Here is a 21,236-nt window from a genome sequence, read left to right on the forward strand (position 1 = left end):
CTTTTTTTTTTTTACAGCCTCGCTGATAATTTGTCAGTCTCCTCCCATCATGGAGTGGCTTTAAGATCAGGCTCCCAGCGCGTTTCCTCAGTTCCTTTTCCAGCGCTTTCAGGAAGAAAGTCTAAAATGTTTTTCACATTATTTTCACCAACCACTTGGACGTTGCTGGCGATCGTGTTTACCCTGCTTTTGCTGTGAGTATTCTGCGAAGGAAACAAATGGGTGTCAAGCTTTGTTATTAGTTGTGATAGTTATTTGTTTATAATAACTGATGTCATATCGATCTCAGTTTTTCTCCTTTTTTTGTAACACAGGTATGGAATTTGGCCATATCGTTTTTTCAAAAAGCTGGGGATACCTGGACCATCGCCTCTCCCTTTTGTTGGAACAGGGCTTGGCTTTAAAAAGGTAAGGAAACCAAACACCAACATAGTAATACACCTCACCTTACAGTAAAAAGGAGCTGACTGATGACTGACAATGAGTACCTGTCTTCTCTATTTAATTTGAATGCATACATCCATGCATACATGCATCTTCTTGTAGGGAATTCTTGCTTTTGACCAAGAGTGCCATGCGAAGTATGGGGACATCTGGGGGTGAGTTATTGCTTCATGTGAAAGATATTTTCAACTCATGTATCCAAATACACTTAGCTGCACTTACGTGTCTTTTAAATAAACTGTGCGTGACTAAGATTGGGAATATTTCCTGTTTTTATGAAGGTGTTCCTCCTTTGGACCTGAAATAGTTTTTAAAAAGTGCAAATCTCTTTTGGCTGAAGCATGAAGATCCAAAATGTTAGCTCAAATGACTAGATGCCTCCTTTTTGCAGGTTGTACGATGCAAGAACACCGGTTTTAATGGTGGCTGACCCTGAGATTATTAAAACTGTCACTGTGAAGGAGTGCTACACTGTGTTTACCAACCGCAGGGTAAGAGACCCTTTGTATCACATAGCAAAGTGAAACCTATTTGCATGAATGTGTTAATTTAGCCGTCATTCAGTAGCAGGAATAGTTTGACTGCCTGACAACCTGCCTGGTTTTGCCGGGTGGGTACTAATGAAACATGGGAAACGTATTTTTTTTTTCTTCAAATTTGTCATTTGTACTCACTTATGCACATATTAAAAAACAGCATTACAGACATAACAGACGTGCTTGTTATTCTAGTTTGTTATTAATCTTTGTGCTAAATTAAGATAAGTTTCAGCTTGTTGTATAGTTATATATTTGACAAAAAAATTACAATATACATTTCCATATGTATTCTATATGTACATTTTAAAATATATTTTTTTACTTTCTTCTATGTATAATAATAATATGCACACCATAGAGTCAACCTAGAGATAAAGGTGTAAAGACATTACAGTTGCATTACATTATCTCAGCAAAGTTCATAAGTTGATGTTGGACATGGAGATGCTGGAGGAAGCTAAATTTAAGCTTTAAGTGTAATTTAATTTTCACAGGATTCTGGTTTTATGAATGGACCTCTGGATGATGCAGTTTCAGTAGTCAAAGACGAGAGGTGGAAAAGAATTCGGAACACCGTGTCCCCATGCTTCACCAGTGGAAGACTGAAACAGGTTGATATAATGTATCAGTTATGTTGTAACTCCAATTTTGTTAATCTGTCTTAAGGAAATTCTCTCTCATGTCTTATGAAAAGTTCTGTCTTTCTGGTCCAACATCGTTAGTTACATTGATGTACAGTGGGGCAAAAAAGTATTTAGTCAGCCACCGATTGTGCAAGTTCCTCCCCTTAAAATGATGACAGAGGTCAGTAATTTGCACCAGAGGTACACTTCAACTGTGAGAGACAGAATGTGAAAAAAAAATCCATGAATTCACATGGCAGGATTTGTAAATAATTTATTCGTAAATCAGGGTGGAAAATAAGTATTTGGTCACCTCAAACAAGGAAAATCTCTGGCTCTCACAGACCTGTAACGTCTTCTGTAAGAAGCTTTTCTGTCCCCCACTCGTTACCTGTATGAATGGCACCTGTTTGAACTCATCATCTGTATAAAAGACACCTGTCCACAGCCTCAAACAGTCAGACTCCAAACTCCGCCATGGCCAAGACCAAAGAGCTTTCGAAGGACACCAGGAAAAGTATTGTTGACCTGCACCAGACTGGGAAGAGTGAATCTACAATAGGCAAGCAGCTTGGTGTGAAAAAATCAACTGTGAGAGCAATCATCAGAAAATGGAAGACATACAAGACCACTGATAATCTCCCTCGATCTGGGGCTCCACGCAAGATCTCATCCCGTGGGGTCAAAATGATCATGAGAACGGTGAGCAAAGATCCCAGAACCACACGGGGGGACCTGGTGAATGATCTGCAGAGAGCTGGGACCAAAGTAACAAAGGTCACCATCAGTAACACACTACAACGGCAGGGATTCAAATCCCGCAGTGCCAGACGTGTTCCGCTGCTGAAGCCAGTGCATGTCCAGGCCCGTCTGAAGTTTGCCAGAGAGCACATGGATGATACAGCAGAGGATTGGGAGAATGTCATGTGGTCAGATGAAACCAAAGTAGAACTTTTTGGTATAAACTCAACTCGTCGTGTTTGGAGGAGGAAGAATACTGAGTTGTGTCCCAAGAACACCATACCTACTGCGAAGCATGGGGGTGGAAACATCATGCTATGGGGCTGTTTTTCTGCCAAGGGGACAGGACGACTGATCTGTGTTAAGGACAGAATGAATGGGGCCATGTATCGTGAGATTTTGAGCCAAAACCCCCTTCCATCAGTGAGAACTTTGAAGATGAAACGAGGCTGGGTCTTCCAACATGACAATGATCCAAAACACACCGCCCGGGCAACAAAGGAGTGGCTCCGTAAGAAGCATTTGAAAGTCCTGGAGTGGCCTAGCCAGTCTCCAGACCTCAACCCCATAGAAAATCTGTGTTGAAAGTCCGTGTTGCTCGGCGACAGCCCCAAAACATCACTGCTCTCGAGAAGATCTGCATGGAGGAATGGGCCAAAATACCAGCTACTGTGTGTGCAAACCTGGTAAAGACCTATAGTAAACGTCTGACCTCTGTTATTGCCAACAAAGGTTATGTTACAAAGTATTGAGTTGTATTTTTGTTATTGACCAAATACTTATTTTCCACCCTGATTTATGAATAAATTCTTTACAAATCCTACCATGTGGATTCATGGATTTTTTTTTCACATTCTGTCTCTCACAGTTGAAGTGTACCTCTGGTGCAAATTACTGACCTCTGTCATCATTTTAGGTGGGGGAACTTGCACAATCGGTGGCTGACTAAATACTTTTTTGCCCCACTGTATATAGTATCTACATATTTTTTTTTTTGTCTCTGTAAACCCACTGACATGCATTCCAAACAAAACATAAATAATATAATTCTCCTACTTTATCTCCTTGTTAAGGTTTATCCCCTTGTTGCTCGCTATGCAGACCGACTTGTTGCTAAACTTGAGGAAACAAATTTGGATGAACCCATCAATGTCAAACAGTATGTTGTTAATCTTTAATATGCCAGCATATTGCATTGTTCATCCTATAGTAAATAATGCTCTGACTTGTCTTTTCCAATTCTCATAGGTTTGTGGCTCCTTACAGTTTAGACACTGTGACCAGTGCTTCTTTCAGTGTGGAGACAGACTCCATAAACAATCCAAATGATCCTGTGAATGTGCAGGTCCAGAAGGTCCTTAACTTCAAATTTTGGCCTATACTTTTCCTAAGTATGACCTCCTTTTGACCCTTATTCAAACTCCATTTGCTCATATAGTATTGCTAGGTTTTTAATTTTTGTTCAACTGCTCTTTTGTCTCCTTTCAGTGATTTTTCCCTTTGGTAAACATCTGCTGGAGCTCCTGAAGATTGAAATCATGCCCAAAGACAGCATTGACTTTTTCTACAACATCATTAAGAGATTTAAAACCCAGCATCGTGAAGATGAATCTGTAAGAATAACATTTATAAAAGAAGTTCAACATTTCACAAAATCAAAGGCTTTCTATTTTGTTACATTATATTTAAAGATTAATGTCTGTGAAGTGCAGCAATCAAGATCATTATATTAGCTTGAAAACAGGAAATGAGCTGCCTACCCTTTATCTACAAATTTTTGTTCTGGTTAATTTTAATTTGTATTAAAAAAACAAAACTAAAGATGAGAAATGTGTTTTTTTTTTCACAGGTTTAATAACCTGACTATTAGCTGGTCAACAATTGAAAACTGTGTTCATCTTTTACATACAGTCTACCCATATTGCAGATATTTGCAATTTTCTTCTGCTGTTGTCTTTCAGTCACCCATATTTGAGTCAATAGACTTTGAGCAAGTTTGCATTTGTTGCTGACACTGAATGTTGTCTTTTTGGTCTAGGCCCGAGCAGACTTCCTGCAGGTGTTAATTCAGAGTGAGATCCCAAAAAAGGAGTATAAGAATGATGAAGAACAGCCAAATAAAGGTATGTTTTTACCAGAGAGGTAATCCATAAACAGGGATATTATATCCCTATAACATCCCTGCAAATATTTAGAGACAGCCAGGCTGGCTATGAGTATCAAAAATGTACACCAGGAAGGTTGGACTTTAAATCAGTGTTTAACCAATACCAGTCAGTTATTACATTAGGAATACACTAGCTTTGAATATGATTCTGAAACTGACAAGGATTTTTCTCTTTTTGATAGGTTTGACTGAACATGAGATCCTTTCCCAGGCCTTGGTCTTCATCTTGGGAGGCTATGAGACCACCAGTACCACTCTTACATACATGCTTTATAATCTGGCCACCAACCCTGATGCGTTGCAGACCTTACACAAAGAAATCGATGCTAACCTGAAGAAAGATGTACAGTAATTTCTCACATAATTTGTCTTGTTACTGTAGCAGACAGTCTTATCACATTTTCCTTTTTTGTGATTGTGTGTTTTCATATTTTGCCTAGGAACCCATTTCTTATGAGGAGCTGACCGACCTGCAATACCTGGACCATGTTATACTCGAGTCGTTGCGTTTGATTCCCACTGGCCCTCGGCTCGACAGGACATGCAAAAAAACTGTGCAGGTGCATGGCCTCACCATCCCTGAAGGAACCGTAATTGGGATTCCTGTGTGGCTGTTGCACAAAGACCCACGCTACTGGAACTCACCTGAGCTTTTCAGACCAGAGAGGTAAATCTGCAATCTTATCAAGAACCAATCTTGGTTAAATCTTGGAAACTATTACTAAAGAAAGGGTGCTTTACAAGGTTTATTTCTATAGACTAATCAGAATCAGAATACTTTATTGATCCCTGGGGGAAATTATTTTTTGTTACAGTGCTCCATTATAAACCAACATTAAGACAAGACAGACAATACACTAACTAAGAATAGTAATATATACATACATACATACATACATAAGTCACTCATAAATAAATAGCTGAAAAAGAAACGTGTAGCTGTAGCAGCAAACAGTGTGTTAAGTGGATGCGTTGTACAGGGAGATGGCCACAGGCAGGAATGATTTCCTGTGTCGTTCAGTGGTGCTTTTCGGTAATCTCAGTCTCTCACTGAACGAGCTCCTGTGACTGACCAGCATGTCATGGAGTGGGTGGGAGGTGTTATCCAACATTGTCTTTATCTTGGACAGCATCCGCTTCTCCGACACCACCTTGAGGGAGTCCAGCTCCATCCCCACAACATTGCTGGCCTTACGGATTAGTTTATTAAGTCTGTTGGCATCTGCGACCCTCAGCCTGCTCCCCCAGCATGCAACAGCATAGAGGATCGCACTGGCCACAACAGACTCATAGAAAATCCTCAGCATTTTCTGGCAGATGTTGAAGGACCTCAGTCGCCTCAAAAAATAGAGACGACTCTGGCCCTTCCTGTAAAGTGCTGTGGTGTTTTTAGCCCAGTCCAGTTTATTGTCAATGTGTACTCCAAGGTATTTATAGTCCTCCACAATGTCAACACTGACCCCCTGGATTGAAACAGGGGTCAAGTGTTTCCTGGTCTTCCTGAAGTCCACGATCAGTTCCTTGGTCTTTGCCACGTTGAGCTGCAGATGATTCTGCTCACACCACGTGACAAAGGAGTCGACCACAGCCCGGTACTCTGTCTCATCATCCCTGCTGATGCATCCAACCACTGCAGAGTCATCAGAAAACTTCTGAAGATGGCAGGTCTCTGTGCAGTGGCTGAAGTCTGTGGTGTAGAGGGTGAAGAGGAAGGGGGAGAGGACAGTCCCCTGTGGTGCCCCTGTGTTGCTAATCGCCTTGTCAGACACACACTGTGGGAGACGTACATATTGTGGTCTTCCTGTCAGGTAATCAACAATCCAGGACACCAGAGAAGCATCCACCTGCATCGCTGCTAACTTATCACCCAGGAGGGTCGGCCTGATGGTGTTGAAAGCACTGGAAAAGTCAAAAGCCACTCATATCACTTTGTCTTTGCAAACCTTACAAACAAATCTGACATAAATGCTGAAATACCGTTGGGTTTGCTGACAAGAAGTGACTCAAAGACATCTACACAATCATCACAACAAGACAAAGCAAGGCTGTATCGAAATTAGTTATAGATTTATTTTAAATACATTTATAAAAAGATTCAATTTCTTTTCATCTTTTTTAGATTTCTGTGTATTTGCATAATTCCTTCTATTTAAATATATACAAATTATAGTTCCCATCAGTTTATTCTTAATATTTCAAGTAATGAAGTGATGACATTTTGACATTTTTGAAAATTTAATGAAAATCAAAAACTTGAATCTCTCATTTGTAACACTCAGGTTCTCTTAATTGGATAGTTTGCAACAGTCCCTTTGGCAGCAGGTTCCACACATGGATTTTGGGCCATTCATCCCATTTATCCTGACAGATCCTCTCGAGCAGACTTCATGAGAAGTTTTAGGTCCCTTTACTTTTAGTCAAGGATAGCCAGAGACTTATCCAGTGGTGTCTTAAGACTGTGTTAAAGCTTCATCAGGATGTGATTTAGGAGACGCCGAATCTTATCTCATTATAGACACCCAAAAACTTTCTGTAGTCCAGGGGCCACGCTGTGCTGTAGAGGGTTAACAGTATTTGTTTTTGTGTTAGAGCACTGAAGTTAAAACTACAAATATTCTTACTGAATACTACACCTGAAATTAATGTAAAAAAAAAAAAAAGAATTCAACAGAGGATTTTTTGCTACTGTTTCGAGTAGCTAGATTAACTGCATCCTCTGTAACAGCATGCAGAGCCTTTTCCTTTTACGTAGTAACTCCATGATTTTAAAGGCTTATTTGATCTGTATCTGCAGGTTCAGTAAAGACAGCGGAGAGGAGGTGAACCCATATGCGTACATGCCGTTTGGACTCGGCCCTCGTAACTGCGTTGGGATGCGCTACGCCCTCCTCGTCATGAAGATGGTTGTTGTCCGTCTCTTGCAGAAGTACACTTTGGAAACGTGCAAAGAGACCATGGTAAGAGCAACACTCCTCCACATTCAGACTATGATGCTACTTTTTTGTCCTGTCCCTGATGTTACATCCATTTCTTTTCTCTTCTTTAGATTCCACTTCAGTTTGACTGGAAGTTTCAGCCAGTTCAGCCTGTAAAACTCAAGATTGTTCCCAGAAATCAGTAATCTAAGAGGGAACATCTTCAAATCCCATCAAACATGTTATTTTATGCTTTTGCTTTAACGTGAGGGAACTGCTGCCAGGAATGACATTGTTCATGTAATTTCTTTTTTCAGCTGCTATTTTGATGAATCAAATGTATTTTAATTCCCTTTTTTTACTGTGTTGAATGTTTAATCTGACTTTTCTGTGTTCAAAAAACACATCTACCTTTGCTATTTCTCCTTTTATGGTTAATTGCATGAATTTCTTGATGACATTCTTGGACTTGTGACTTCTGAAAAGTGCAAACATGCATATTATCTTTTGACACTTCTGCTTTATGGGTCACATTTCTTCCTTGTTTGGTTTCTTTTTTTGTGTCAGTTTGGTAGAAATTGGTGTCTGTTCATGTATGAGCTTCGTGATGCAATAAATACAGTTACAACTAGAAATTCAGAGTCTTGTGAAAGTCTGTCTTGAGACTGTCAGGGCCATGAAATAAGCTCCTGGCAGTGAACACACATCTCCCTGATGCATGTAGCTTATTATTGGTGGCAGTGGCGGTCCTAGCCTATTTAGCGCCCTGGGCGAACACTCCCTCTGATTGTTTCAGGATGGCCTGCCATTATCCAATGACACATCTGCTTACCTGTATCTTTTGCTCGTTTCTCCTCCTCTTTTCTCATTTTTATAAACTGAGCACCTGATGGCTTTGAACTTTTCTTGTCCATCTTCCATTGGTTTTAATTTTGCACTCCAGTATGAACACCCATCCCCCAACACAAGGATCACCACAACATAACCTAACAGACCTACACCTTAGTTCACAGATTCGATTTGTCTAGGGTTTATTTCTGGGATTTCACACAACCCAGGATTCAAATCATGATTACATAATGGGCTTGGATTTACAGCATTACGATTGAAATATGCTCTATTTGGAAGCAGCCGGCCCCCTCCCCTTTCGACGGGTTGTGTGTGAGACTTTAAATTATCAAACTGTAAATTATAAATTTTAAATTGTTATTGATCCCTTTACCCCTGGTCCTAAAGTGTATATTTATTTTCTTACTCTTCCTATATACACTCAACAAAAATATAAACGCAACACCTTTGTTACTGCTCCCATTCCCCATGGGATGGACGTAGAGACCTAAAATTCATTCCAGATACACAATATAACCATCCCTCCCAAACAGTGGTCACAAATCAGTCCAAATGTGTGGTAGTGGGCACATCTGCTATATTGAGATAATCCATCCCACCTCACAGGTGTGCCACATCAGGATGCTGATCTGACATCATGAGTAGTGCACAGGTGTAATGGGCGATAGAAAACCGATCGGTGCCTATGCCATTCCCAATATGCGCTGGCATGATGTTGGGGCAGCATGAGTTCGAGCAATTTTATTTTATTTTTTTGCCGATGCCCGTGATGCCGCCCCGGGCAACCGCCCGTGTCACCCGTATCAAGAACCGCTACTGATTGATGGTATCTGTCTCCACCTAGCGTCAACAGCTGCCAACCAGCTTCTACTGATAATTTGTTTTAAACGTTGACAGCTGTCCACTGCTGATTATATCAAAAGGAAATCTTACAATATGTCGTCAAATCCAAACACTTGAATTATAAATTTGTACTTGATGTACTGAATCTTTTTATTTTATTTATTTATTTATTTTTACCAAATTCCAGAACAAAATCCTAAACCTGAACTTCAGTGCTTCTGTTTTTAACAGGACTTTATAAATTTATAAGTCCATGAGTACAAGAGTTGTATCTTCTCTTGTAACTTGCAAGACTACGAATAAGCACGTTTCCCGTAATGTAGTACTATTGTTTTAGATCTTGAATAAGTCCTCTGCTTCCAGACAGGAGGAGTCATTAGTTATATTAATGGAGTAAAATCAATCATAAACATTTAATTAATTTATCCAAACAATCAAACAGTCATGCAACATAAACAGAGTCACATATATAACTAACAGTAATAGCGGAAGTCACTTTTTTTGAGATTTTCAATTAATGAAGTTCCCTAATCTAAAATTATAACTTGCAAATGAAGTGAAAATGTCACTCAAGTGAAAATTGTATGTGATCTATTTTCTACTCTGACAAATTAAATGTACAAAAATAATGATGATGGTGATAATTTGAAGGCATAAAAGGATAAAAAAAACAAAATGAACTTAGAGTTATCTTTGGTAATTTAATTTTTATACCTTAAACTTGGCAACGTGAATACAGCACAATAATTGAGTTGGCTGATGTAGTTGTCTGAAAACCACCTGAAGCTATGAAGTATAAAGGTGAGCTCAAGAACTGTATACAGTTCTTGAGCTCACATCCAAGAATAGTTTATATATAAACTATTCTTGGATGTGTTTGGGTGCGTGTGTTTGCATTATAAAGTTTGCTTTTTAAGACCCATTGGTAACACACTTTTGTATTACACAATCAGTCATCGGTGCCAATAGTATCTAGGGGAAGAGCCAGCAGGTGACCTGATTATCACAACCTTTTAAGGAAATATTGCAGTAGGTTGTAACTAAATAAACTGTGACCTAGAAAGCATTTGCCCTTAAATGGAGCTACTAACACCAGGTTGATTTACCCGCCCCAATGAGAAATTATCAGCAGCAAAGGTGAGACAGTGAGCATAGACACATGGCATACATGGCATAGAGCCTGCAGATGCTACATGATGGGTTAAAGTGTAACTGACAGTAATATAAGAAGATAATCTGGAGTCGTTGCTCCTGTGTTTATATCAGTGTGCAGGACACTGAAATAGGAAAACAGCAGGACGTTTCTGCCATTTTCCACCTTTTTAATTGGTGTAGCACAAAACAGCCTTAACCACAGTGTCTCTGCAGCCCAGGGAACACTGCTGGTTTTCATTCTAGCCATTAAGTCATCCAGTCATCCTCCAGCCCTCACCTTCAGGTGTGAGCAAACCTTTAATGACATTATTCTTTGCACGTTGTCACCAGAAGCATTTTTTAGTCTGTTTTAATGTGTCCACCTAAGGGTCCAAAGTAATTGAGCATGATTTATAAAGTGGTGGGAAAATCAATTTCACAGTTGTAGACAAAAAGGAAACCATAAAGTTCACCAATACTGCTCCACGAAACTGAATTTATCCTCAAAAATCTAAGTAAGCACAATGCTACTTGGAAGACTGGAGGAAACGTTTTCTGTGTCAGACCCAGCTCAAGCCTTTCATCAGTCATCACAGAAAAATAAAGAAACAGTACTCATAAAGTTTACTGATGCTATTAAACGAAAAGATGCCCTCAGTGTGGAGTGTCTAACATAACCTAATATTTATACAGGTTCAGGTGTTTTCTAGTCAATTCTTTAGTCTCTGAACAGAGACACACCAAAGAGTCACAAGATAAATTTGAATCCTGTCTTTGAGATCTTTTGATTGAATTCTTAAATGCAAGCCAGGACCCTTGCTGGATACCTGGTGGGAATCAAACTTGTGACTATCGGTGCAAAAGTGCATAGTTTTACCACTACACTATTCAGCTGCCTAACATTCCCAAGCTTTTCTCGCACATAAAGTTAATGATCTTTTTTGATTTGTGAAAATAAACCTCACAAATAATATTACAGAGAAGAATTTGCCTGAAATCTGATTTTCATACAACTGAAAAGAAACTGAAACCTTTATACTCAAATGATGTGTGTGTGTAATTGTATTTTAAATTCTAATTACATTTACACAGTTTAAATCTAATCAAATAAGACAAAAAGTACTAATAAACCCAGTGTTACATAGGTCGTGCATTTACTAAGCAGTTACCCTTGGCACACTGATACATGTGACCAATATCACTAACATTACATCAGCGTTTTTATCTCCTTGCTCTTCCTCTGTTATTGTGGGAAAGGTTACACAAAACTGCAGAGCATGCGCAGATGTAACAGTTTCACACAAACGTCATAAAAAAAAGAGGATCGGATAACAAGACTTTTATGTCAAAAGTCAGTCACGGACCAACTAAATCACGTAGCAGCCGTGGAAGGTGGAAAAATAACTATTATGGGGATAACGAAGAACTTCAGATTCTAACAGCTTTATAACCGTGAAGAAATATTAAAATGATTCAAAACGAAAGCTAATTTACAGAGCAAGGAGAGCGGCTCGTTTCACACTCACGGCACAAATAATACCGATAACCACACCTTTGTTTTCAAGTTTACCTTCTATAACCCAACAAGATGAAAAACGATCAGAAATGCGTTTAATAAGAACAATAGCAAAACAAAGAAAGAAGAAAAAACGAAATAAAGAAATTAAACATTTTAGCTTAGTTTTATTTTGCCATATGTTGCAGGCAGTGGTGTTCAGTGTGAAGGCTAAAGTGTCTTTTCTTCTCATTCAGTTGTTGCGCAAACACAGTAAGAATGCAAAGAAAAAAAGTTTAAAAGCTTCTGACCCTTTATGGAGCTTATTACGTAATCACATTTCTGTCTCATAGACTCCTCCCACCACACAGAGGCAGATGTTTTAAAAACACAGATTTTCCAGCCTTCTTCCTCATCTGTAGCTTTTTGTCGGAAAGAAGTCGCAATGTTTTTCACGCTGTTTTCAGCAACCACCTGGACTTTGCTGGTCCTGCTTTTCACGCTGATATTACTGTGAGTATTCCTCGACTACTGTTTTGCAAGACAATCGAGCCCTTATCTTATGTCGCGTTCAAACCACCCGTACGTGGAGTTTTGTTTCTCTTGTGTTCCCTTTGTTTTAATGTCCAACTGACGATTTCAGATTTTCTCTGTTTTGTGACACAGGTACGGATTATGGCCATATCGGTTCTTCAAAAAGCTGGGGATACCTGGACCGAGGCCCCTGCCTTATATTGGAACGATGCTTGGCATAAGAAAGGTACGCACAGAAACCAAACTCACCTTAGAGACTGGGATACGAGGAGCTGACTGATTTGATCTTGAAGAAGTGAGAAGGACATATTTAATGTCCTTATCAATCGTCACTATCACTGACCTGCCTGAGCTTTCTGTGTGTTTTTGAACACGTGTCCTACTCAGTGGCTTATTGACTCTAAAAAACATTTTACTTCTTGCAGGGATTTCTTGGTTTTGATCTAGAGTGTCATGCCAAGTATGGGGACGTCTGGGGGTGAGTATTTACTTCATCAACCAGGAAGTTCACTCATGTGAGCCATGCAATCCCCCCCCCCCCCCCCCCCCCCCCACACACACACACACACAAAATAAATAAATATACAAAAATTCTGAATTCATTCATGCCAATAATGCTGTGGCCTAAAGCAACTAAAAAACAAAACAGAAAATGCCTTAAACAATTAGCCATGAATTGTGTTATTGTAAACGGCTGTTTTCTTTTTTGCAGGTTGTACGATGGACGAACGCCGTTGTTAATGGTGGCCGACCCTGAGATTGTTAAAACCGTGATGGTGAAGGAGTGCTACTCTGTGTTCACCAACCGCAGGGTAAGAAGCTCCTCATTCTATGATGTACCAGAGTGAAAATTCAGCAAATCAGATGTAGTTCAATGCTGACATCTGCTCTCAGATTTCTGTCAAGTTGCATCACTTATTAGATTTCATGAAACCTTTGGACGTCCTGCCACTCTACATAGAACGTAAAATGGTAGCAAAAGATAGGTACAAATACTTTTTCACTTTTTTACATTAACTAAATTGCTAGCAGTGATTTCCAAAGCAACTTGGGAAATGCTGTAGTTTATAGTGTCAGGCCGATGTGTTTAGGAAAACAACAGCAGCACTACAGGGAAAGACTGTTACCACATGAAATGTAAATGAAGTAATATTAAAATCCAAGAGGCTGAACTTGCAGTAGTTCTCTGTGCTTTACACAAAGAGTTACACTTTTATTACTCAAGGGTTACATCAGCCAACACAGCAGCTGAAGAACATGAAGCAAACCAGGAAACACACTTCACTGTTTCACATAAAAACTAGAGAACAAAAACAGATGTTTAAGATCTATCTCACTATGTATAACAGAATCAAAGGTAATTTTATGAAGGTTTTATGTATTTAAACCAATTCAAATCATCACATTATTGTTTCTGGGACTGCTTCCTGTACAGCTGAGTTTAAAAAGAGTTGGTCAATATATAAATTATCAGCATTGTACCGGTACTAGTGAGTGGTGTACTTTGAAGCAGTTTTCTGACATGTTATTTAATCAATAATCAATAAGCACTGGTAGTAGTTAAGATATTTTTTTGATTACATTTTACTCGAACCTCTTTACACTGTAGTACTTATTTATGGTGATGTTGGTATTTGTCGTTTGTTTACTTTCCACTTTTGCATGTACCCATGTGTGTCGATCTAGCCAAAGGAAGTTCTATATGAATAATCAACATAGAGCCAACACAGAGAAGATTCCAATTGCATTACATTATATGTGCAAACCAATGTTGGAAATGTAAGCAAACATTGAGAGTTATTATTTCCTTTTCACAGGATGCTGGTTTTTTCACTGGACCTATGGATGACGCTCTTGTAGTAGTCAAAGATGAAAGGTGGAAACGAATTCGCAACAGCGTGTCTCCATGCTTCACCAGTGGAAGACTGAAACAGGTTGATATATCTAAGTTCATTAACCACTTATATCCCAAAAAGTTTCTTTTTCAATGGGTGAAAGGTGATGAAACATTTCCCCCACTGAAAACGCTACGTCCAGACGAACAGAATCAACTTTTCTGGATTTCATTACCTGGATGATTGAGTATGAGTCATGACATAACCACTAATGTGATTAAACTATATAAAAAGTATAAAAAAAGCTGGAACGGTTCGCAGCCGAGTGTGAAGCAGGGGGAATGAGGATCAGCACCTCCAAATCTGAGGCCATGGTTCTCAGCCGGAAAAGGGTGGAGTGCCCACTCCAGGTCGGGGATGAGTTCCTGCCCCAAGTGGAGGAGTTCAAGTATCTCGGGATCTTGTTCGCGAGTGATGGGAGAAGGGAGCCGGAGATCGACAGACGGATTGGGGCTGCAGCTGCAGTAATGCGGACGCTACACCGGTCCGTCGTGGTGAAGAGGGAGCTGAGTGTAAAAGCGAAGCTCTCAATTTACCAGTCGATCTACGTCCCTACCCTCACCTATGGCCACGAGCTGTGGGTAGTGACCGAAAGAACGAGATCGCGGATACAAGCGGCAGAAATGAGCTTCCTCCGAAGGGTGGCTGGCCTCTCCCTTAGAGATAGGGTGAGAAGTTCGGCCATCCGGGAGGGGCTCAGAGTAGAGCAGCTGCTGCTCCACATCGAAAGGAGCCAGCTGAGGTGGTTCGGGCATCTGACAAGGATGCCCCCTGGGCGCCTCCTGGGTGAGGTGTTCCAGGCATGTCCCACCGGGAGGAGGCCCCGGGGCAGACCCAGGACACGCTGGAGAGATTATATCTCTCGGCTGGCCTGGGAACGCCTTGGTATTCCCCCGGATAAGCTGGAGGAGGTGGCTGGGGAGAGGGAGGTCTGGGCCTCTTTGCTTAGGCTGCTGCCCCCGCGACCCGGCCCCGGATAAAGCGGATGAAGATGGATGGATGGATGGTATAAAAAAAAGCCAGCAGTTCCCAGAGATGTTCTTATTTTTTTCACAGACATTGTTAAAGTTTGTAAAATAGAGAAAACGAGTTTACAAAAAATGTACCAACATCATCAGTGTGTTTTGATCTGTTTTCTTTCTACATATCTGACAGACATTTAACATCTACAGAATATTAATAACATAATTTTCTTATTTTGTCTCCATTATATAAAAAAGGTTTTTCCCCTCGTTGCTCGCTATGCAGAACGACTTGTTGCAAAACTTGAGGAAATGAATTTGGATGAACCCATCACTGTCAAACAGTATGTTGTTAATCTGAAATATGCAAACATATTAAATTGTTCATCCTAAAATAAATAATGCGCTGATCACTTGTCTTTTCCAACTCTAATAGGTTTGTGGCTCCTTACAGTTTAGACACTGTGACCAGTGCTTCTTTCAGTGTGGAGACAGACTCCATAAACAATCCAAATGATCCAGTTAATGTTCAAGCGCAGAAGCTCTTTAAATTAAAAATGTGGCTTTTCTTATTAATAAGTATGTCCTTCTTTTGACTTTTAAAAACTCATTCAATGTTTTGTTTTCAGAAAGCAAACTCAATAGTATCTGCAGGATGTCAAATTTTGCTTACTGGTATTCGGTCTGGTCTCCTTTCAGTGGCAGTTCCGTTTGGTAGACGTCTGGCAAAGTTCCTGAACATGGAAATCATACCCAAGGACAGTGTTGACTTTTTCTACAACCTCCTCAAGAAATTTAAAAACCAGCATCATGAAGACAAATCTGTAAGTATTAAATTTATAAAGGAACATCAACATTGTTGTGTCCATACACGTCATGTTGTCTTTTTGATGTCTCTATCTTGATTATTTTAAAGCCAGAAGCAGCTTTTGGGATACTGCATGTTCACTGGCAACCTGTCATTCACATAGTAGAGCATGCTTTATCCTCCTTTACAACTCTATTGGGGACCATAATTTAAAAAGTAAACCTATTGTTGATTGAAAAGGACATGAAACTAGTCACAGAGGCCATCAGCTCATCAGAAATGTTTACAGACATGAGAGACAAAGCGAGATGTATAGGTTTTCCACATACATCTAGCTTTGAAACCACAGGACTCGCTCCCTGTAAGCTACGGGAAAATAATTTAGGGCAAACCCTGAAATCATTTGCCATCTTTTATATACAGTCTATGCACACCGCAAACATTATTGATAATTTTCTTCTGCTGTTGACTCTCAATCATCCACATGTGAGCATATTTGAATATTGTCTTTTCTGATGTAGGCTCGAGCAGACTTCCTGCAGGTGTTTATCCAGAGTGAGATCCCAGAAAAGACGTATAAGAACGATGAAGAACAGCCAAGTAAAGGTATGTGTTTACCACAGAAGTAAGCTGAAGCTAGATTTTACCACTGCCTTAATCTAATTGTCAAACTTCAGATCACAGTCCACTTTGACCCCCAGGTTTGTGACAGCTGGTTTAACACACTTGGCCAAGGTATCTAAATACACATTGGGGGTCTCAGTGGGGGTACCAAAAACCATGACCTCAGTCTTTTTATCATTGAATTTTAAAAAGTTAAGAGACATCCAAGCCTTAATGTCATCAAGACACTGAAGTTATGGCTGTGTGGAGTATGTGCCTTCTTTCTTTAGAGGTACATAGATCTGACAGTCATCAGCATAAAAGTGGAATGCAATGCCGTGCTTTCTCAGTATACAACCAAGAGGAAGCAGATATAAAGAGAAGAGGAGGGGGCCTAGAACTGAGCCCTGTAGGACCCCCCACCCCACCCCCCACCCACACACACACACACACACGAGGACCCGAGGTTGATGGAGCTTGACCACCCACAGGGGCAAGAAAGTTATAAGTACTAGATACTGATTTCTCTTAAGTAAGATCATGAAATGTTCTTTCCATAGGTTTGACTGAACATGAGATCCTTTCCCAGGCCTTGGTCTTCATCTTTGGAGGCTACGACACCACCAGTACCACTCTAACTAACATCCTTTATAATCTGGCCACCAACCCTGATGCGTTGCAGACCTTACACAAAGAAATTGATGCTAAGCTGAAGAAAGATGTACAGTAATTCATCACATAATTTGTTGCCATTCTCGATTCAATGGTGGACACCATTTGCATATTTGTTTTTATGTTTGCCTTCTTCTTTATATTTTGTCTAGGCACCCATTTCATATGAAGAGCTGACCGGTCTACAGTACCTGGACCAAGTTATACTTGAATCAATGCGACTGATTCCCACTGCCCCTCGAATTGACAGGGTGTGCAAAAAAACTGTGCAAGTGAATGGACTCACCATCCCTGAAGGAACCACAATTGGGATTCCTGCGTGGGTGTTGCACAAAGACCCACGCTACTGGGACTCACCTGAGCTTTTCAGACCAGAGAGGTAAATGTGTAGGTGTGTCATCACAAGGTTATGAAGGACCTGGTCATCCTGTAATTAGTGAAACCTGGGACATTATGCTTTGCTTTATCTTTGGTAGATCAATGAGGTGCCATATGTAGGTCCCTTCACTGATGTTCTCAGTGGTTCAATTGAGAGACAGCCAGTTACGCATCCCAAAACCTCTGCAGTGTTGTCTGCAGCTGTTTTGAGTCATTATTATTCTGGAAGCTGGCTGGTTCCCTAAGACTGAGAGTGCTGCACTGTGGGACTGGTTTTCTTCAATGCTTTTTATCTAGTGTAGCTTCCACCTAAGTACTGCTTTGATCATAGGTTTTTCCCTGCTGTAAGGGGACTGGCCAATGGGTCCCTAATCCCCGAACAAAGCTTTAGAAGTAATAGAATACTTTTGCCCTGATCTATGCCCCCGTACTCTTTACGTTGTAGGTCTACAGACTGCCTAAAAATCATGTTTCAATACAAAAATAATTATTTCACTTTACATATCTACAAGTTTGTTTGATCTGTATCTGCAGGTTCAGTAAAGACAACATGGAGGAGGTGAACCCATACGCGTTCATGCCATTTGGACTCGGCCCTCGTAACTGCGTTGGGATGCGCTACGCCCTCCTCGTCATGAAGATGGTTATTGTCCGTCTCTTGCAGAAGTACACTTTGGAAACATGCAAAGAGACAATGGTAAGAGCAGCAAACCTCCACATTTAGACTGTCATGGTACTCTGCTGTCCTGTCACTGATGTTACATCCATTTCTTTTCTTTCTTTTTTTTAGATTCCACTTCGGTTTGACTGGAAGTTTCAGCCAGTTCAGCCTGTAAAACTCAAGTTTGTTCCCAGAAATAAGTAGTCTAAGAGGGAACGTCTCCAAATCTGATCAAACATGTTATTTTATGATTTTCCTTTGATGTGAGGGAACTGCTGCCAGGATGACATTGACCATGTAATTTCTTTTTTCAGCTGCTTTGTGATAAATCAAATGTATTTTAATTCATTTTTTATTGTGTTGAATGTTTAATCTGAGTTTTCTTAAATGTACACAAATAATAATGACGGTGATCATTTGAAGAAATAAAGTGGCATAAAAACAAAATGAAGTTAGAGTTATCTTTTGTAATTTATTTTTTATACCTTAAACTTGGCAGCGTGAATACAGCACAATAATTGAGTTGACTGATGTTGTTGTCTGAAAACCACCTGAAGCTATGAAGTATACAGGTGAGCTCAACATTGTGGTGTTCTTGGATGTGTTTGGGTGCGTGTGTGTTTGCATTATAAAGTTTCCTTTGTAAGACCCATCAGATACACACTTTTTATAAAAGATGTATTACACAATCAGTCATCGGTGCCAATAGTATCTAGGGGAAGAGCCAGCAGGTGACCTGATTATCACAACCTTTTAAGGAAATATTGCAGTAGGTTGTAACTAAATAAACAGTGACCTTGAAAGCATCTACTTTTAAATGGAGCCACTGACACCAGGTTGATTTACCCACCCCAATGAGAATTTATCAGCAGCAAAGGTGAGACAGTGAGCATAAATACTTTCATCTTGTGTGCATACATGGCATAGAGCCTGCAGATGCTACATGATGGGTTAAAGTGTAACTGACAGTAATATAAGAAGATAATCTGGAGTCGTTGCTCCTGTGTTTATATCAGTGTGCAGGACACTGAAATAGGAAAACAGCAGGACGTTTCTGCCATTTTCCACCTTTTTAATTGGTGTAGCACAAAACAGCCTTAACCACAGTGTCTCTGCAGCCCAGGGAACACTGCTGGTTTTCATTCTAGCCATCCAGTCATCCAGTCATCCTCCAGCCCTCACCTTCAGGTGTGAGCAAACCTTTATTGACATTATTCTTTGCACGTTGTCACCAGAAGCATTTTTTAGTCTGTTTTAATGTGTCCACCTAAGGGTCCAAAGTAATTGAGCATGATTTATAAAGTGGTGGGAAAATCAATTTCACAGTTGTAGACAAAAAGGAAACCATAAAGTTCACCAATACTGCTCCACGAAACTGAATTTATCCTCAAAAATCTAAGTAAGCAGAATGCTACTTGGAAGACTGGAGGAAACGTTTTCTGTGTCAGACCCAGCTCAAGCCTTTCATCAGTCATCACAGAAAAATAAAGAAACAGTACTCATAAAGTTTACTGATGCTATTAAACGAAAAGATGCCCTCAGTGTGGAGTGTCTAACATAACCTAATATTTATACAGGTTCAGGTGTTTTCTAGTCAATTCTTTAGTCTCTGAACAGAGACACACCAAAGAGTCACAAGATAAATTTGAATCCTGTCTTTGAGATCTTTTGATTGAATTCTTAAATGCAAGAAAATCCTAACAATAATACTAAACCTTCCACCTATCAAACTTTCTTCTACTTGGCTGTCCCTCAAAGCTGAGAGTTGAACAGCAGGTGGGTGGAGCTGCTGTTTCTGAAATAACGATATTAGGCGTTGCAGGGATTCACATATATTGACTTGATTATTTGAAACTGTTAAATATAAGCATCCACCAGTAAAAGAGAAAGAATAGACTGTAACAGGAAGAACAGTGCTGCTTCCTAGAATTGGGAATGCTGGCATATCAATCCAGCTGATTCGGCAGCTGCCTGTACTGAATTAATGACTGTGAGCACATTTCTACAAAAAACCTTTATTTGTCACATACACAATTATGCAGAGTACAACATGTAGTGAAATTCGGCTGTGTCTGAAGAAGCCGAACTTCAGACATAGCCGTGCCATCCCAGGGCTTGGTTTTAGCATGGGGAGGGGGTTTAGCCAGGACCCTTGCTGGATACCTGGTGGGAATCAAACTTGTGACTATCGGTGCAAAAGTGCATAGTTTTACCACTACACTATTCAGCTGCCTAACATTCCCAAGCTTTTCTCGCACATAAAGTTAATGATCTTTTTTGATTTGTGAAAATAAACCTCACAAATAATATTACAGAGAAGAATTTGCCTGAAATCTGATTTTCATACAACTGAAAAGAAACTGAAACCTTTATACTCAAATGATGTGTGTGTGTAATTGTATTTTAAATTCTAATTACATTTACACAGTTTAAATCTAATCAAATAAGACAAAAAGTACTAATAAACCCAGTGTTACATAGGTCGTGCATTTACTAAGCAGTTACCCTTGGCACACTGATACATGTGACCAATATCACTAACATTACATCAGCGTTTTTATCTCCTTGCTCTTCCTCTGTTGTTGTGGGAAAGGTTACACAAAACTGCAGAGCATGCGCAGATGTAACAGTTTCACACAAACGTCATAAAAAAAAGAGGATCGGATAACAAGACTTTTAAGTCAGTCACGGACCAACTAAATCACGTAGCAGCCGTGGAAGGTGGAAAAATAACTATTATGGGGATAACGAAGAACTTCAGATTCTAACAGCTTTATAACCGTGAAGAAATATTAAAATGATTCAAAACGAAAGCTAATTTACAGAGCAAGGAGAGCGGCTCGTTTCACACTCACGGCACAAATAATACCGATAACCACACCTTTGTTTTCAAGTTTACCTTCTATAACCCAACAAGATGAAAAACGATCAGAAATGCGTTTAATAAGAACAATAGCAAAACAAAGAAAGAAG

At 39.9% G+C, this 21,236-nt stretch overlaps 2 protein-coding genes across 2 annotated transcripts; both read left to right on the forward strand.

Annotated features, from left to right (window-relative positions):
* The first annotated feature begins 1 nt into the window (after position 1).
* Positions 2–8,064, forward strand: LOC113035349 (cytochrome P450 3A40-like). Its single transcript, XM_026190881.2, has 13 exons — positions 2–194; positions 315–408; positions 547–599; positions 836–935; positions 1,478–1,594; positions 3,421–3,506; positions 3,596–3,738; positions 3,836–3,960; positions 4,386–4,470; positions 4,697–4,857; positions 4,955–5,181; positions 7,309–7,471; positions 7,561–8,064. Exons 1-13 carry the CDS (start codon positions 127–129, stop codon positions 7,633–7,635), a joined length of 1,497 nt encoding a protein of 498 aa, XP_026046666.2. The 5' UTR covers positions 2–126; the 3' UTR covers positions 7,636–8,064.
* Positions 8,065–11,935: 3,871 nt separating this feature from the next.
* LOC113034480 (cytochrome P450 3A56-like) lies at positions 11,936–18,710 on the forward strand. Its single transcript, XM_026189014.2, has 14 exons — positions 11,936–12,023; positions 12,104–12,263; positions 12,417–12,510; positions 12,710–12,762; positions 12,997–13,096; positions 14,102–14,218; positions 15,400–15,485; positions 15,578–15,720; positions 15,841–15,965; positions 16,471–16,555; positions 17,113–17,273; positions 17,377–17,603; positions 18,137–18,299; positions 18,393–18,710. The coding sequence occupies exons 1-14, from the start codon at positions 11,951–11,953 to the stop codon at positions 18,465–18,467; spliced, it is 1,662 nt and encodes a 553-aa protein (XP_026044799.2). The 5' UTR covers positions 11,936–11,950; the 3' UTR covers positions 18,468–18,710.
* Positions 18,711–21,236: the final 2,526 nt, after the last annotated feature.

Source organism: Astatotilapia calliptera, chromosome 13, assembly GCF_964374335.1.
Source record: "Astatotilapia calliptera chromosome 13, fAstCal68.1, whole genome shotgun sequence".
In the NCBI taxonomy this organism is placed as follows: Eukaryota; Metazoa; Chordata; class Actinopteri; order Cichliformes; family Cichlidae; genus Astatotilapia; species Astatotilapia calliptera.

What these genes read in the sequence shown, in the direction of transcription:
- LOC113034480 (XM_026189014.2), top strand. Translation starts at nt 11,951, where the DNA reads ATGTTGCAGGCAGTGGTGTTCAGTGTGAAGGCTAAAGTGTCTTTTCTT. An exon ending in ATGCTAAGCTGAAGAAAGAT is followed by an intron (nt 17,274 to 17,376) that starts GTACAGTAATTC and finishes TATTTTGTCTAG; the next exon opens with GCACCCATTTCATATGAAGA. An exon ending in AAACATGCAAAGAGACAATG is followed by an intron (nt 18,300 to 18,392) that starts GTAAGAGCAGCA and finishes TCTTTTTTTTAG; the next exon opens with ATTCCACTTCGGTTTGACTG.
- LOC113035349 (XM_026190881.2), top strand. Translation starts at nt 127, where the DNA reads ATGTTTTTCACATTATTTTCACCAACCACTTGGACGTTGCTGGCGATC. An exon ending in AAGTATGGGGACATCTGGGG is followed by an intron (nt 600 to 835) that starts GTGAGTTATTGC and finishes TCCTTTTTGCAG; the next exon opens with GTTGTACGATGCAAGAACAC. An exon ending in GAACCCATCAATGTCAAACA is followed by an intron (nt 3,507 to 3,595) that starts GTATGTTGTTAA and finishes CAATTCTCATAG; the next exon opens with GTTTGTGGCTCCTTACAGTT.